The sequence below is a fragment of the Syngnathus typhle genome, linkage group LG8 (genome assembly GCF_033458585.1).
Source record: "Syngnathus typhle isolate RoL2023-S1 ecotype Sweden linkage group LG8, RoL_Styp_1.0, whole genome shotgun sequence".
NCBI classification, from domain to species: Eukaryota; Metazoa; Chordata; class Actinopteri; order Syngnathiformes; family Syngnathidae; genus Syngnathus; species Syngnathus typhle.
In genome coordinates this window covers 4,778,438-4,795,030 of record NC_083745.1, presented here as the reverse complement: position 1 = coordinate 4,795,030, position 16,593 = coordinate 4,778,438, and the positions used below count along the sequence as shown (strand labels likewise).

Below are 16,593 nucleotides of genomic sequence, written 5' to 3'. Positions count from 1 at the left end.
GTAAATTACATATTTTTGCGCGAACCGTCGCGTTATTTCTATTTTGTTACCTTCTCAGAGTGAGAGGTGTTAGCATTAATAATAAACTCTTGTTAGACTCGGCGGACTCCTTTAGCGTGTCGATTTAGTGACATCTGGCGGTCACATTATATATTGATCCATCATTTTTTGACGGGCAGTCAACTGCTGTTGTGCCTTAATCCCTTCCACCAACACCTACAATTTATTTTTATAATGTTTTCCATCTAACAAATTAAATCTAACCGAAACAAGAAAACTTGACACTAGAACTTTACAAAAGCTCATATCAGGAGACAGTAGTAGGCCCTGGCTAGGATAGCAACCTCAATAGTAGTTATTCAATTAATTTTGTGACAGTAAATAAAAAATGACGTTGCCACTCTGCGGCCACATTTCAAGGCAACCTGCATGCTTGCGAGGGTGTCGAAAAACACAGGGAGATACGCACAGATACACACACGCTCACACACGTGTACAAACTCACACAGTCAAGTTTGAACAAGCCGAGCAGGAAAGGAAGGTGTGGGCGCTCTAGCCTTCCTGTTTGATCAACCTGGTCTCATTCTGAGACTTCATTTATTCCTTTACTTTATTGCGGGTTCCAGGCCGCCATGGAGGAGGAAGAGGAGGAGGACACTCTTACGGAGCTGAAGGCCTTCACTGCTCTGCAACCCCAGCCCAGATTCCGATCCCACAGCGATACTTCGGGCTTCACCGCCAGAATCCTGTGGCGGCTCAGAGGAGGTCGCACAGGTAGGAAGACACACACACCTCTGTTTTGTTGATCATGTGTGTCACGCTGGTGTGACGTCGGTCTTATCGAAATGGACCTTGCTGTAATTGTTCCTTAAATATGACATTTGTTTCTTGATCGTTCTAATGATTGATTTGTTTTGTGGGATTTTGTTTTAATTGCTGAATTATATCTGACCTTAACTGATGAAACGCTTCACTATTTTACACAGTGTTGATTTTGCACGTTTGCTTGTCTCGTTTAAATGTCACCCTGTTTCACTTCTGCAACCACAAGTGCTGCTGCGCTTACAAGTGTTTCCTACCAGTCTTCTTTAGCATTTCGCCCACGAGGCATTGCGAAATACAACCATTATCTATGCCCAAGTCACATTTATCGGATGTCTTTTAGAATAGAATTATTTCTTGTTATTCATTTTGGGGTCATTTAGACTCGGAAGTCAACCAGCGTCCTACTTTGAAGCTTCTCCTCTATTGTTTGTGTGTGTGTGTACAACGATATGAAAAGCCTTGTGCATCATCATTAAGGAAGTTGTTTCCACAAATAGTCCAGAAGGAATGATGAGCGGGCTGTCCTCCGCATGGACACTCTATTACGTTCCTCTAATTATACGGGCAGAGAGCAGGAGAGGCGGAATCAAGCAAAATCTAAAAATGGGTTTAAAGTGTGAAATGTGACTTGGAATGGCAAATAAAAAAGATGTAGATGCAAGTACAATGTGATTAAGGAGGAGGAGGAAAAAATGGAAGAGGGAGGGGCGTGTCGACTCGCTCCTCGAAATAACCCCGATTAGACAGCGTTTGAGTCGACAATAAGCACTTGTTAGATGTGCTCCTTTTTCATTGTGCACAGAGCAGACCTTGCCCCCACACTGCCTGACAAAATAAAACAAGACGAAAAAAGTGTGCAGTGTTTGCGTCAAATCCAAACTATCAACGTTCTCGCACGTTATAAATCCCGAATTGTACATTGTAAACATCAACCAATTGCTTTGTGTAGGCATAAAATGTAGGATTACATAGTTTGCATTCAATAGTCCTCAGGAACAAAAGGCTGATGACAATTTCCGCTTTTGTCACGGAACACTGGTGCTACCAGTTAAGGATGCACCTGTTTGTGTAATCTCCGTGTGTGTGTGTGTTCATTACGCAACAGTCAATGTAAACGCACTGGATAGAAGCCCTACCTTTTGCCGTGACTCTGATCTGTGTACCTGCACTGATTACAAGCGGCCATAAATCATAAATGGCAAACACGCTCTTCTTTTTTTCGGTTGTTACCTCCCCATTTGCATTTTTTTTTTCGTCACGGTGGGAGCCCGACTCTGGGGAAGCCGAGGGGAGAATGAGGAGCTGAGATGGAAAGGAACATTAAGTTTTAATGCTCCTTACTAGAGGGAGGCAGGTGGGAGGAGCAAGGAGGGAGGGAGGGATGGAGAAGGAGGGCGATATGTCGGGAAGAGGCGAGGATCAACTCATACTGCTGATAATATTCCTTGGGTCAAGTCATGGAACATGATGGTGAGTTTCTGTCCACCAGAAGCGTTTGTTATTATTTATTTATTTATTTTTTACACAAATTATCACTATTATCCTCTTAAACATAATTCTATTCATTTGAACAGGCTTAAACAGGCTTTTTGGTGTCCTCGTTGAGTTGAAATGTTGCGCTGGATTTTTAGTCACTTTTAAGAGCGGTCATTCATTTCAGGTGGGTGTTGCTAGTGGGCATATTGTGTGTGTGTGTGTGTGTTAGAATAACACAAGCAAGTCCTCTGTGGTTGTTTTTGTGGCTTTAGGAGGCAGGCATAAGGTCATGTGATTTCATTTAGACACTCTTGTTAGTTGTTTGTTTACCAGAGGAGGAAAACCAAATCATTCTAAATTGCGTTCATGTGTCTTTAGTAGATTTCATGATGTCAAGATGTGAAAATGTGTCGCTTGTTTAATGGGGGCACTTGCAAAAATATTGTAAGTTTTGTTTCTCACGCCCACCTCCTTCTACCCACGGTGATTGTTGGGGACCTTTAAAGAATCAAAAGGCTTTGTTTCAGCATTCTTTTATTCTCATCTCACGCATGATTCATGTTGTCTGTTTTACGGGACGCGGGAGAAGCGACATTCCAGCGTTACATAAGTAACTAAGGTTCGGTTCAACCGGTCAAGTCAGGACTTTTCACCTGTCGACTTTATTTATTGTGCTTAAAGCAACATACCTGTTGTTTACTTTCGTTTTGCTCCTGCATAAAGGAAATATCCGGCTTGCCGTTCTCTGGATGTGATGAACAGATCAGTTTGATTTGTTTAAAAAAAAAAAAAACTATTAGCGTAAAACCGTATTTTCAGTGTTGATGGAAGAAATCTCATAAAAAGTGTGTCAGGAAAGTTCCAGGACCAAGAAAAAGAAAATAAATCACACCGCTCATGGTTGCGTCATTGTGACAGTGCCCTGAGCATCTGACAGTTCCTGGTCAAGAAAAACAGCTCAAGTCCTGGAACTTTCCTGACCACGCAAAGCGAAGGCCTTTATTCAGTGCCGGTTACCAAACGGCGCTCAGCCACGCTCTGTCGCCGTCTCGTTCTCTATCGTCTGCCCTTCGCTCCGGCTCTCCGACTGCCCGTCTGGCAGGATGTCAGCTATTGATTTAATACGGGCAACATTTTAGCATTATGGCTCATGCCAAACAGTATACAACAAACAGGAGATCGGGTTGCAGGCCCGAGCGGATGGGAAGAGCGAGAGACATGACAGTAACCAGTCGGGAATACTGCCAAAATACTTAAAAAAAAGGTTAGACTTTAAAAGATAGCCCAAATCATCATGTTGCAAGGAAACAGTGGATACTCGTTATTTGAACACATTGGATTGTACCGTGCGAGTTTAATAAATAAGTCAAGGTGGAAGGGGCGGGGTCGGAGGCTCTGAAAAGGAGCACTTAAACAATTATTAGCCCCTTGTTCCGCTGAGGCCACCGTTTAAATATTTGATGACTGCCTTTTTCCCCTCAGCCCTTTCCTCCTCCGGTCAATGAGAAGGTCAGGAGAGCTGTTATTTAAAAACACGACGCGGTCTCTAAAAATGTCACCTTGCCGTGCTTGTTATCGGAAGGCATGTCCTCTTGACCACAGATGATTTGATTTGAAGATTTGAGTTTGAGATCCAAAGATGAATACGAGATGAGATAAAAGTTCAGAATTGCAGCTTTTATTATTTGGCTTGCGGCAAATAGTTTTTTTTTTTTTTCTGTTTGTATTATATTATTGAATTATATGATATTTTGACATAAACAGCTTCAGGGCAAATTCTTGCAAGGTTTCTTAGCACTAGATGGCGCCATTGGTCTTTGCTAAAAGCAAGTTGGAGCGTGGTTGTGCTCTCTGCAAGGGCTCAGCTCACACCCTGTCAACAGTGAAGGCGGAACACTCACGTGCACGCGCAAGCGCGCACACAGGCGACGCTCCTGTTTGTTTGCTTTTTATCAGCTGGAAGCAAGAGCGTGTGATCAGCCACGCTAGCCACCCTGAGGTCACGCAGCTTCTATAAAGCATTGACTTGTGCTATGACTATTAAAAAAAAGAAGAAGGAAAACAACCATCTCCACGTTGAATATTCGCTTTGAAAGCAAATAGAATGTGTAAGTGGAACTGTTAGAACACCAGAAATCCCCATATGGGGACATTTAGGTCACGAGTTTGGCTGTTCCTCTTTCAGTTCTTCAGTAAAAGCTTTTATGAGAGAAAAACAAGTGTGATTTACTGTACAATGGTGTCTTTGACGTACAAATTCAATATAACTCAAATTACTCATTGTCTCTATTAAAATGCCCCCATCTTGTTCCAACTATTAGGTCACTAAGTCCTCCACCTCCTAGAACAGCTGAACTTTACCCGAGGATCAGAGGGTCTTTATTATGGGACTTACGTATGACGGACTTACAATGCTACTTACTGTAGTGAGAATTGAGGCCACCGGTGGCCATCTTGGGTTGCCACATGAGGTTGAATGTGATTGCTTGATTCTGAAAACAAGCTCCAGATAGATTATCGTTTCTACCCCAAATATTGAGCTGATTTTGGTTGAGTTGTTTTGGTCACCCGATTATTATTTTTTTCATGGTGTGCCTTACTTTCTAAGTCACTATATATATTTTTTAAAAACACTTAATCAAAATATGCTGTGCCCACTGTCAAATGATGGTGCCTAAAGGTGTCAGCCTTCACCTTTGGGCCCCAACAGCGACTCTAATCTGCATGGAGGAATGAGAAGCATCCACCATAAGAGAGGAGGAGAGAGAGCAGGACATGGGCGGGAGGGGAAGTTACGACCGAGCAGCAACTCAGTGCCGTCAGTCGAGCTTAAAAAAAAGTTTTCTCCAGGCTAGCGACATGAATTCTCAAGGCGGCCGCGCACAGGATTTACTCGGCAATAGGGAGCAAAGATCGCGGGTTAAGGATTGAGGAGGGCACCCTCCTCCACCGGAGCTCCGCCGGTGAAGCCGAACATGGGCCAGACCGCTGTGTCTGCCGTGTCTCACACAGCGAGTGGTGAGTGTTTCCTCCTTACCCCCAGTAAGTCAGTGACTTCACTTTTGTTGTCGTTTTTGAACTTATGCAAGTTTTTGGTTGCAATTTTCACCCATGCACAACTTTTAAGATCGCTTAAATGCATCAAAATGAAGTTTGAACTCAGCACTTACGTCATTTGTTTAGTTCAATGTGACACCGCTTGCGTGGACGCCCGTGGACTTGTTTACAAAAAAAAAATCGACTCTTCCTTTTTGTCATGAACCGTGTTTAATAAAACTTGTGTTGACTGAACGTTTGTTGTTAAGCTAACACAGGACATTCAGTATCTTTGGCTCCTTATCAAAGAACACAAGACCGGAGAGGTTCACTTGTGCACCATGTGGAAGCTGATCTCAGTACAGTAGCATCTGCACGGAGGAACCAGTTGGACTTGACCGACTCTTTTCAAAGCAAATATTCGGTCTTGCGGCTCCTTCACCGGAAACGTAGCCAAGTATTCAGCTGTGCAAAAACACAGGTAGAAATATTGACCGATTTGAACTGACACTTCTCAATTGCATATGCACTAATCGATTGGGCCTTTGGCCTATAAATCACACAATATTCATGTGTCAATCAAAGATGTTGTGGACGAGCGGTCGGTCACATACGCCTCACACTCGTGAGGTTTTGAGTTTGAATCCTGGCTCTGGATTCCCTCTGTGTGCAATATGCATGTTTTGCTTGCGCTTGGGTTGTCATTAGTTCACCTCGTGCCCCACCACAAGATGGCAAATGTTTCAAACTGGTAAAAAAAGTCTTATTACAAGCAAAGATCATTAGGCAAATAGATATGATGCCCCTAAAAATTTGTAAGAGCCACCATATAGCTCCGGCCCTGTCAGGAACCAAACACTGATTTAAATAGAAAATAATGAATCTCATTTTAGGCTTCTTATAGAATTTTTTTTAAGATGTTTACATTTTTTTCCTGACAGCTTAGTCCATTCACAACTGCTCTTGAAAAGCATCAACCGACTTGCAACCTGAGTCGCTAGATAAACTGTGGCTTCATTGTACGGTAAGGCGGGCTCGGTGCTTGTCGCATGTTTCCCCTTTGAGAATTCCATAGGTGATTTGTTTCGTTCTAGATTGCCTCTAATTACGCCCGGCAATACAAACTCATACAAAGGAAAGAAAGCCCTGCAGTGTTTGCATAAGCTTCTTTATAGCCTGCATGCTTATCAAAAACTAAACACGCTGTCAATTTTAATGGGAGTATTTGGTATCCAGGGAGCGCTTACACTGAATAAACTTCTCCTTTCTTGTTTGGTAATGTACTCGCACCGTTGCGTAACCATCTTGCGACATTCTTAAAACGCTTCATCTATGTAACCAAGAGGAAAGGGAAGTGATTTGTTCTCGTTCAGTTACAGTTTTTGGCACGTACACGCTAGCGTGGACTTGATTCACACTTGAAGGTTTTTGGAAAATGCAAGTTGTCTGAGGAAGGATGAAAAGCGTTCACGTTCCTCCTGTGACCTACTTTTTCTTTGCATGATAGCGTTTATACGCTTTCCCAGCTTCTAGCCTTTTTCCTGTTTGTCACGCGTGGTCCTTGCACCCCCCCAATGTCACGCGGCGGAGGAAGGAAGCCTCTCCCTTTCCTCGTACTCGTCGTCGTCCTCATCAGCACATGTTCCTGTTCAAATCTTTTTCGATTACCTCATTTTATTTTGAGGGCTTTCTTGAGCTCAGAATCACAATTTGTGATTCTTGTAGAATTTAGTAGACATGTCTATCATAAATAGGCCAACAAAAAAGTCACAAGAAGCAGTGTGTGGAAAACCCCAAGAAGTCAGCCATTTAGTTTTTTTCTCCCCAGGTGTTATTCAAAAATGAGCTAGAATTTTTTTCCATTGGCTTCTGAATTTGAAATATACATAGAATGTACTCGAGGAATGGAACTGCAAAATATTTTAATCTTTAGAAATCTGTGTTTTGGAGGACTCCAAAAATGAGCTAATTCGTTCATGCGAAGACTAATAACGAATAGGGATTCTCAAAGTGCTGATTAAGTTTTTTTTACTGATCCACTTGATGTGCGGCCAATTTTAGAAGTGACCAAGCACATTTAGCAAATAATTACTTGATTGAAATAGTTTTTTTCCATCCCCTTGTAATTTGCACTACTGCCAACTAGAGGACTGGAGTGCAACATTTTAGCCTAGTTTTCACATCACTTAATCTTCATTCACTATCTGCGTACTAATAAAGCTTTCCCTGTAATCTAACCTCTGTCAGCACTTTTCATTTTTTCAGAGTTAACATTGACAAGCACAATTTGGTCTGCTGCATTATCCGACGTGCAATGATTTCACTTTGCAGCATCTGTTGTGTTTCAAGTTGGGCCTGTGAACGCTCATTGCACACACACGCACACACGCATGGTCGCATGCATACACACAAATATCACTTCCCGATCAGCCATGTGGCGAGGTTTGCGAGGCATCTGCTTCAAAGTGGCACGCCCCCTCAGTTGTGAAATCCGCTGTGAAATGGTGCTGTCGAGTCAGCAGTTGTAAAAATAAAAAAGCTGGGAGAAGAGCGAGCCGCTTTGACGGACATTTAATTTAAGGCATTTTGGAATGGCTGGAAGCTGCTTTGCCTTTTTTTGTGCTTTCCAGTCATCGCCTTTGTTGGCCAAATTAATTTCAAATAATGAAATTAACTATAAAAAAATAACTATTTCATTAAAATAATACATTGTAATTACAAATTTTAACTTATAAAAATATTTTTTACTTAAAAAAACAAACAAAAAAGTAACATCTAATCCACATATGACCAGCCCCGTTTGAAACTTGACCATCCACGTTCTTCAGCAATATAAAGTGTACAAGTGCCAAAAATGAGCGTCTGGGGAGTGGCCCAAGCTCTGCCGTCTACTTTTCATGTCTTCATTAATTGCTCTTTAATTGCCACGTTGTGCATGTGGTTGCACACGCTCTGCTCTGTCATTATCTCCTCCCTCGCTTTAATCCACAGCCAGTTCTCTGAATCACTTTGGGGTTTTTACAGTTTTGATTGTTTTCCTCCTAGTGCAATCTGAATAAAATGACATCTTTCCTTTCGTAATATTAATATAATATAAAAACAAAATCACTGATGAGTTTTGTCCTTATGTTCTGTCCAGTTGATGGTTTGGAGAAATCGTCATCACCGGCCAGCTGCGACATGGTGGCGGACAGCGGTTCCGACGGCCACAGTGTGCCCGGCTCCCGGCAGCAACGAGGCAAGCTGTCCAGTCTAGGGAGACTCTTCAAACCCTGGAAATGGAGGAAGAAGAAGAGCAGCGACAGATTCCAGGATCTCTCTAAAGGTGAGGTCTTATGCGGCTTTGCATCTTCAGGCAGCCCGACGACCTTTGACCTTTGAGTCGTTGCTTTGTGCAGTTTTGGAGAGAAAAATCTCAACAAGACAAACGAGAGAGGAGCTCATCAAGAAAGGAGTGCTCGTCTCTGAACAAGGTTTGTCGACGTTGCTGTTAGCGCCACCTACAGGACTGGAGTCCGGTCAACATTGGCGAAGATCTACAAAATGAACTAAAGCGGATCTTTTCTACATACAGACGAGCCCGTCTGTAGGGAAAACCAGAATGGTCATGCCACATCTAGCATGTCACCGGAGCAGGTCAAAGTTGAGATTGAAACTAAACTGAGCCAACCTGCCGACCCGACTCCTGGTCCTGACAGCACAGAAGACAAAACAGGTGACTTTTTATATTCCGTCTACCTTTGGGTCTTGTTTGTGTTAGCATTGAAGCTAACCTGACAAAGTTGGGGCAGTACCATTAAATTTCTGGGCTTCTTTCGTTGACGCTCTTCAATTATTTTTCTCTGGTTGGCAATCTCCCCTTTTCACTTTGTCATCCTTGCCATGGTTCTGTTGTGGCATCACAAAAGAAACTCTTCCGGTGTTTATTTCATACAATCTGAGAGGTTTAAATGTCACCCTTCACCTGTCCTCCGCCTTTCCACAACTCACTGCTTGTCCATTTGCATCTCTTAATATACATTCAGTCTCAACCGTCCCTGTGACCCGCTCAGAGACACGCGACACTAAACCCGTCGCCCGGGCGACTCAGGCCCGGCCGCGGGAAGCCCAAGCTCGAAAGCATCACAGCGCCGCTGCGCCCGCCTCCTCCAAGCCTGCGGGTGGCGCCGCTGGCACGGCCAGGCACAGCAGGGATGCTTCCTCTGGCGCTAAAAAGAGCACCAAAGCAGCCGGAAAGTCGGGCTCTGTGGCGCAAGCTAAAACTAACTCGCGGAGCTCTAGCAACAGTAGTCGCGCCATCGGTAAGTTTGGCTGCTTTGATTTTCTCGCATGCCTGCATGCAAATGGACGCACTCCGCCATGGTTTCATTGGACTTTTTCCATCGTTTGAATCTGTATCCCATTTTTTATTTTATTTGATCAATATCGATGACCTCAACTGGCTTAGGCCATGTGCGTAGGATTCGCTTCATTCTTTTGGGGGGTTGTTTTTCTTTTTCGCTTTCCAGCTAAGTCCTCTCATCCGAAGAAGACGCAAGGCAGTTCAGCCAAAGCCACCACGACCACCTCTTACCCCACCATCCCCCCTCGCTCTCGTCTACCTAAGGACGCCGAAGCGCAGAGCAGAGGCGCCGACACGCGGACCGGCCGGAAAGCCGAAGCTAATTCTCAGAAGGCTTCTGCGGAGGTTCCCAGTCAGCCGGAGGAAGTCAACTCCTCCGAGGCTCACGGGACCTCTGGTCAAGTTCCCCTCCCCGAAGTTGAGGAGGCTCCCGTCGGTTCCCAAGCCGCCCCGGAGGACAAAGCCCCGTCGGCTGAATCTTCGGCGAGCCAAGAAAACCCCGCAGAGGCGTCCCCCGTGCCCGCCGTCCACTCCCACCACGTCAACATTTCCACAGAGGACACTTCCTTCACAGAAGGGGATGCCCAGGGCGATGCCCAGCAGGAGAAAGAACTGAGGATGGGAGGGGAGGGAGGAGAGGCACAAGAGGAAAACAGAGAACCTGCTGAGGACACACATTGCAGGTAAACCCATCACTGGAATCTTTTTTTTATTATTTTTATTCCAGTTTTGTGCTTACATGCGTCCTTTGTCGCAATAGCAGCCCTGTTAATGCGGACACCATCAAGCCGCAGGGCCTCAGCGTGAGCATCCACCAGATCGAGGTGACGGTGATCCCCGAACGGCCGAGCGAGAGCCAAGCCAGCGACTCGGACTCGGACGGACCCATTCTGTACCGCGATGACGAGGAGGAAGAGGAGGAGGACGAATACCTCAACAGTAGGCCTCTACCTCTACCATTACGTCTGACGGTTTGATTTGACCGAGCCAGCATCTTTCCCCAAAGGCTCTCTGGCCAGCAAAATCCGGCGGCGGGACACCCTCAACATCAAACTGGGCAACCGTCCCAGCAAGAGGGAGCTGGAGGAGAAAAACATACTTCCGCGCAGCTCCGAGACGGAGAGACACGAGCTCCGCCAGCAGATCGGCTCCAAGCTCGTCAGGTGGGCGGGCGGGCGAGCGTGACGGACGCACCTGATTTATCCGAGGAGAAAATAAGTCGCATGTATGTATGTCCAGTCAATCTGTTTGAAAGAAGATTTCTCATTTCAGGCGTTTGAGCCAAAGACCAACCACAGAGGAGCTGGAGCAACGGAACATCCTCCGACGTAGGTCAACAAAACCTCATCGGGTCTTGATTTAAAACTGCCACAAGGGGGCAGCAGATCACGACATAAAGCGTCTTCATTTTAACAAGCGCATTGGTGCTTATTGCTATTGTGACAGATTAGTAAAAAAAAAAAAAAGAAGACTTTGACTCTGATGCTATCCGGCTAGCACATTTTTATATTACACATTTTGTCTGCCTTGGTTTGCCAGCGTCGACGCTATCGCGAGTGTCTTCATATCTGCCGGAATGCTTTTAATAAGATCCAGATCACCTCTGGTATAAATAGAAGTACAAATCCAAGTAGGTGTGGAATAACCACACTGCGTTTGTCTCTGTGCAGAAAAGAACGAAGAGGAGGAGCACGAGGCCAAGCAGGAGATTAAACGAAAACTCTCCAGAAAGGTGAGACAATAAAGTCAGGATGTGCAAACTCTTTGGAATCATTTGATGATCTAAAGCCCCATTTCCTACCCTTATGCTGAGTGCCAAGCAGAGTGGAAATGGGTCCCATTTTTATAGTCTGTGGTATGACCAGGCCGGGGTTTGAACCCACAACCTTCCAGTCTCATGGCGGACACTCCACCACTAGGCCGGTGAACGTGATGAGTAAAACTGTCCTATTGTGCAGCTCAGCGTGCGACCAACGGTGGCAGAGCTGATCGCTCGGAGAATCCTGCGTTTTAACGAGTACGTGGAAGTCACAGACGCCAAGGACTACGACCGGCGGGCCGACAAGCCCTGGACGCGACTCACACCTGCTGATAAGGTGAGCTAAGCCCGCAACTATTTCCTATCAAACCTCTACAAAAACGATTGTTTAAGCCTTCTCTCATTTATTACAGCTCACCAAAAGCAAATCCCAGCATTGTCTGGTATTTGAAGGGTTATTAAAGGCGTCAAGCCTGCCCTCTGCTGCTCAAATCAAGTACTACATTAACCAGCTTGTCCTCAAGCATACCCCCAGCCAAATTTGCCTAATAAAAATGATCAAACTTTTGCTTTTCGTTGGACACTCGGCAAGATCGGGAGTTCAATCGCGGCAACTCGAGTGGGAATGTGCATTAGGTCGGCCGATGGACGAGGCCGGTAAACGGGCAAAGTGGTGGCTAAGTGCTCCGCCGAGCTTTTCATTTGCGTTCAGTGTTGTGTTGTTTTGTGTCCGCGCTACAGGCGGCCATCCGCAAGGAACTCAACGAGTTCAAGAGCAGGGAGATGGAGGTGCACGAGAACAGCAAACATTTTACCAGGTACACTCGAATAGAATCTTCACTACTGTAATTGCAGCTATTAGCTCTGTGAACTGTACGTTCCAACTGAAATACTTAAAAGCAGGGTACAACGAATTTCATTTCCCCTTCAATACGTGAGGAAATGGTGAGAGGTACTAGCATGGTCATTTTTATTAATCATATATTTTTGTTTTACATTACTGATTAATATTTTTTTTGCTGAATTAAATTAAATTGTAATACCCAATTTTTATAATCTATTTTAGTTAATTGCTTATTTCATTTTGAATTTCATTGAATTTTCTAATTAAATGATTCCAAATTTTTAATCAATTTTATTTATTCAAAATGTTTTCCCAAATGTTTCACCGATAGAAAACAAAAACCTAGATTATTTTAATAATGTCAGCACACTCACCCGTACGGCTGTTGGAAAGAAAACGTTCAAGAATTTATTTAAGACTTTAGGAAATGTTTTGTTTAAATGTAATCACAGCTTGCATTTTCATATATCTCGCCATCTAACATTTTCAAATATCTGCATGCCTTTTCAGATTCCACCGGCCTTAACGTGAACTGGACGTCAAGTATCAAAAGAGGAAAAGTCCACCAGGCCATCCTACCTGCTGCTGTTCTTCAGTCCGAGCGAGCGCTCTTCTACCCTCTTTGTACTTCCTCGCACCGTAACAACAAACGCAGGTTTGTCTTAAGGGGCCTGGGCTCTTTGTGTGGCCCACTCGTGGAACTTTCTTGCACATACTGTACCTATACTCGGAAAAGTGGTGGCTCGTTAAGAGTGATTTATTTATTACGGCGTGCGAAGAGGACTTGCTGGAATCAATTTTTTGTTTTTCTTGTCACTCTGAGAGGTGTAAAATGGAGCGTCATTACCCGTATGAATGTGGCTCAAGGGAACAATAACTTCATCGCAAAACATTTGATACTGTCTGTATGTTCCGACTGCCAACCGATGGACCATCAGGAGCCGTTGTCATGTGATGAGGCCACTAGAGGGCATTATGTCATAAGCACATTAGCCGCTTGCCCGGATGCCATAGAGCCAAGTACCACGAGACCTCAGTTGAGTAAAATAAGTGCTTCAAAAAAAATTCCCTCAAGTGCTCAAAATGTTCTTTCAAATCTGCACTTTTTAAGCTTTCAAATTTGTTTCAATCCTTTTAGTTTTATTCACAGCTCGTCTTGGTGCCAAAAAGCTATTACCCTTACAAAAAGCGGCACCAAAGCAGCTCGCCACCAACTAGCGTTCTTTTCCATGACCATTTCTAAAAACATTTCTTATTTCCATCTAATGTTTGCTCCCCCCTGAGCAGTTTGGCCTCTATTTCTATTTATCGAAGCGGCGGCTCGCTCAGTTGAAAACGTATGCCATGCAGTTTACATCGTTAAAATTGCTATTTTTGTGTCTTTTTATAACACGCTATTAAATGAGAGGCTCCGGTAAGGAAGCAGACATGGCGGCTAAGATTTGGATAAGATTTGCATAATGCATTAAAAAAAAAAAAATCCCAATTTTATTGGCACTTTGTTGCAGTCCAATGAAAATATCTTTATTTTGTAAGTTTCTGCATGAGCCTTCTGGCTATCTTCTATCAAAACACATTACAAATCAAAATTATGTCTCTACGCTATGCTGCTTTCATCCCTAGAATAAAAAATTGTCAAGTTACGATGTGCTATTAAAAGCGAGACGGCGGTCTGGAGGTGGACATAGCCGCTAAAATGAGTATTTTTAGTATAAGTTAAATTGTTATCATTAAGTTAACTAGCTTGTTCTGTCTTTTACGCTAGGCTAAGCATAGCTAAAACCAAAGTTAGTTTTTCAACTTCAAATTGTGAATTACTAAAAGTAAAGCAAAAGTATTAAATAGTAAAGTGGCCTTCCGACTATTTGCGTAGACAACCAATATCTGCTCAATTATCGTGCTTTTGCGTCTACATGGATTCCATGAATAATATCTCACCGCTTGAACATATTTGGGATGAGCAAACCTCACCCATGTGCAAACAAATTCTTGAATATCTCCAAAGCAGTCAAATACAAAGTTTTCTGTCATGTTCCGCTAGCGTCGTAGCGTTATTAAACGTGATTGACAGTCTCTTGCACAAAGGCGTGTGTGTGTGTGTTTTGTTGCTGCTTCAATGTATGTACACATAATCTAAAGTCATGTACAGTCTAACAGTATTCTTTCTTTACCACATGTATGATGTACTGTTTATTGATTATTTTGTACAGAATGTATATGGAGCATGTGCGTACACGGAATCAATTTTATGCCGCAATACAGCTATGGTGTAAATGTTTTAAACTATTCACATGTTTGTCTTTCTTTAATGGGGCTAACGTGGTGCTGTTTGGTTGATTAGCGCTCAATTGGGTCTGAGTTACTCACTTTGGTTTAAGTTAAAGGACAAAGCCATAAGCTCAACGTCCACTATCGGTTAAACGGGCCAACACCTTGTTAAATCTCTTCCGCTTCAAGTGACCTTGTTAGCCAGCTCGCTGACATTAGAGCGGTGCCGCGACCAGCAGAAAATGAGCGTGGGATCGTTGTACAGTCGAGACTCCAAAGCGAAATGTGAATTCTAAGTGCAAATTCCTTTTCACATTAAAAGTTTCGTTTTTCTCAAACTAAGTTAACTTTTAAATTGCATTTGGAATGTTTATGATCATTTTCATGAATTTGGGGGGGGGGGGGGTTAAAAAAATACACGGGTGATGAAACCAAGAATGATGAATGTCAACGTATCCAACATCGTAAACACACTCAGATTGAATTTATAGTGTCTAAGCAGTCCGTCTCCTCGGGGGAGTCAGCAGAGCCGTAAAATACCCAACAGTAAAATAAGTTTGGTTCTGAGATGACAAGGTGGTTTCCACCCTGGAGGTATCGGCCACAGTCGGGTCGTTATCGCAAATGAGAGAGAAAGCAAATGAATCGCTAAGCCGCTCTGAAGCTGATTAGAAGTCACGACGTGCTTCTTATCGCACCGCTTCTCCTCATTATTTCTTGCAGATGACTAAAAAGTACTTTGCAGTTTTTACAAAGTGGCAGTCCTATGTATGTTTTTGTACATGTAGCGGTCAGACAACACTATATTTATTTTCCCCTATGTGCATTCATTGAAAATAAATTATTTATTTAATTTCTGGAAATTGTTGAACTATTGGAATATTGATGTATGCCTTACTTTAGAATGAACATGTTGATTATTAAAAATCTTTTTCCCCCCCCAAACTCATGCACTGCCATTGACAGATGTATGAAGGTCAACCCTTCGTTTTAACCGGGCTGGTGTGTGTTTTAAATGCATTTGTAATGGGCGTCAATTATACTCAGCTTTTCGTTATTGGCAGGTCGGCCCGGTCTTCGCGTTAGCGGCCGATATTTCAAGAAGGGAAAGCCCAACAAACAACAATGGGGGGCGGGGGGGGTAAGCAGATTGCGAGGCAGTGGGTGGCAAAGATGACTGCATCGGCTGAGCGCACGTTATTGTTGTTTTTTTTGCAATTACGTAATCACAGATTGGAGCTGCTTATTACTCGGTTGGGTCCAATTGGACACACTATTGAAAAGTCTGAGCCACACTCCGCCAAATCCAAATAAAGTACGCTACTGGCTGGCTGATGATATAATCTCCTAACACGCTTCTGTGCGCTTGCGTTCCCTCACAGCAGCTCACCTGCACGGCCAATTACCTTGCAATAAGGTGAGCCCCGCTCTGCTGATCTCTAAATGCTTTCCTCTCAAGCACAGCACGTCTCAGTTATTCATTTTGAGAGCGATGATGATTTTTGTGTATATTGATGAGTGTGGCAACGTATTTGCCACCGGCGAGGACAATGCCAAGGACACACCTAGCTTGGAAAGATGGGGGCGACACATTGCTCAGCAGTAACAATGAGTCAGTCGCTCGCAGCGTTCTGGCATGTGTGCGTGTGCAATCAACAACTTGGAGACGAGCACCACTTGACTGCCAGCAGTGCCAGGCTTCGTCTCCCTGAAGACATTTTTCTCCTCAAAACACAATATGGACATTATGGCTGTTTGTGGATTGTGAATTAGGTGGCAAAAACTATGTTTAAAAAAAAAAAAAAGATCTCAGGACTATACTATTAATCAAACCCTTAAACCAGGTTTGAAACCTACCATCAAAACTTATATGCTAATTCAAATTAGGGTTTCAAAGCAGAATTTGATGTCGAATAAATGACAATGAGGGTTTGCCATGTACATGGGGTTTCTATTTCCCTATATGAAGAACTACTTATTATATTTATGAAGAACTATGAATTATTTATTCATTGTGTCACTTTGGGCATATTGAAAGCATGT

At 43.6% G+C, this 16,593-nt stretch overlaps 1 protein-coding gene across 8 annotated transcripts; it reads left to right on the top strand.

The window, feature by feature from the left end:
- Nucleotides 1-417: 417 nt before the first annotated feature.
- Nucleotides 418-14,568, top strand: phactr2 (phosphatase and actin regulator 2). Of its 8 annotated transcripts, none has more exons than XM_061285801.1 (14): nucleotides 418-541; nucleotides 627-774; nucleotides 8,477-8,662; nucleotides 8,736-8,810; nucleotides 8,912-9,052; nucleotides 9,363-9,638; nucleotides 9,846-10,362; nucleotides 10,443-10,618; nucleotides 10,686-10,842; nucleotides 10,952-11,007; nucleotides 11,350-11,411; nucleotides 11,638-11,775; nucleotides 12,180-12,256; nucleotides 12,793-14,568. In XM_061285801.1, exons 2-14 carry the CDS (start codon nucleotides 633-635, stop codon nucleotides 12,806-12,808), a joined length of 2,019 nt encoding a protein of 672 aa, XP_061141785.1. In that variant the 5' UTR covers nucleotides 418-541; nucleotides 627-632; the 3' UTR covers nucleotides 12,809-14,568. The 8 variants fall into 8 exon arrangements, with proteins under 8 accessions (XP_061141785.1, XP_061141784.1, XP_061141789.1 ...); XM_061285800.1 differs by having other exon boundaries at nucleotides 419-541; nucleotides 10,440-10,618; XM_061285807.1 differs by lacking the exons at nucleotides 418-541; nucleotides 627-774 and adding exons at nucleotides 5,057-5,319; nucleotides 6,279-6,361 and having other exon boundaries at nucleotides 10,440-10,618.
- The last annotated feature ends 2,025 nt before the right edge of the window (nucleotides 14,569-16,593 follow it).

Coding starts and splice junctions, on each gene's coding strand:
- phactr2 (XM_061285800.1), top strand. CDS start 633: ATGGAGGAGGAAGAGGAGGAGGACACTCTTACGGAGCTGAAGGCCTTC. Junction 775..8,476: donor GCTCAGAGGAGGTCGCACAG/GTAGGAAGACAC, acceptor TGTTCTGTCCAG/TTGATGGTTTGGAGAAATCG. Junction 10,619..10,685: donor GGAGGACGAATACCTCAACA/GTAGGCCTCTAC, acceptor CTTTCCCCAAAG/GCTCTCTGGCCAGCAAAATC.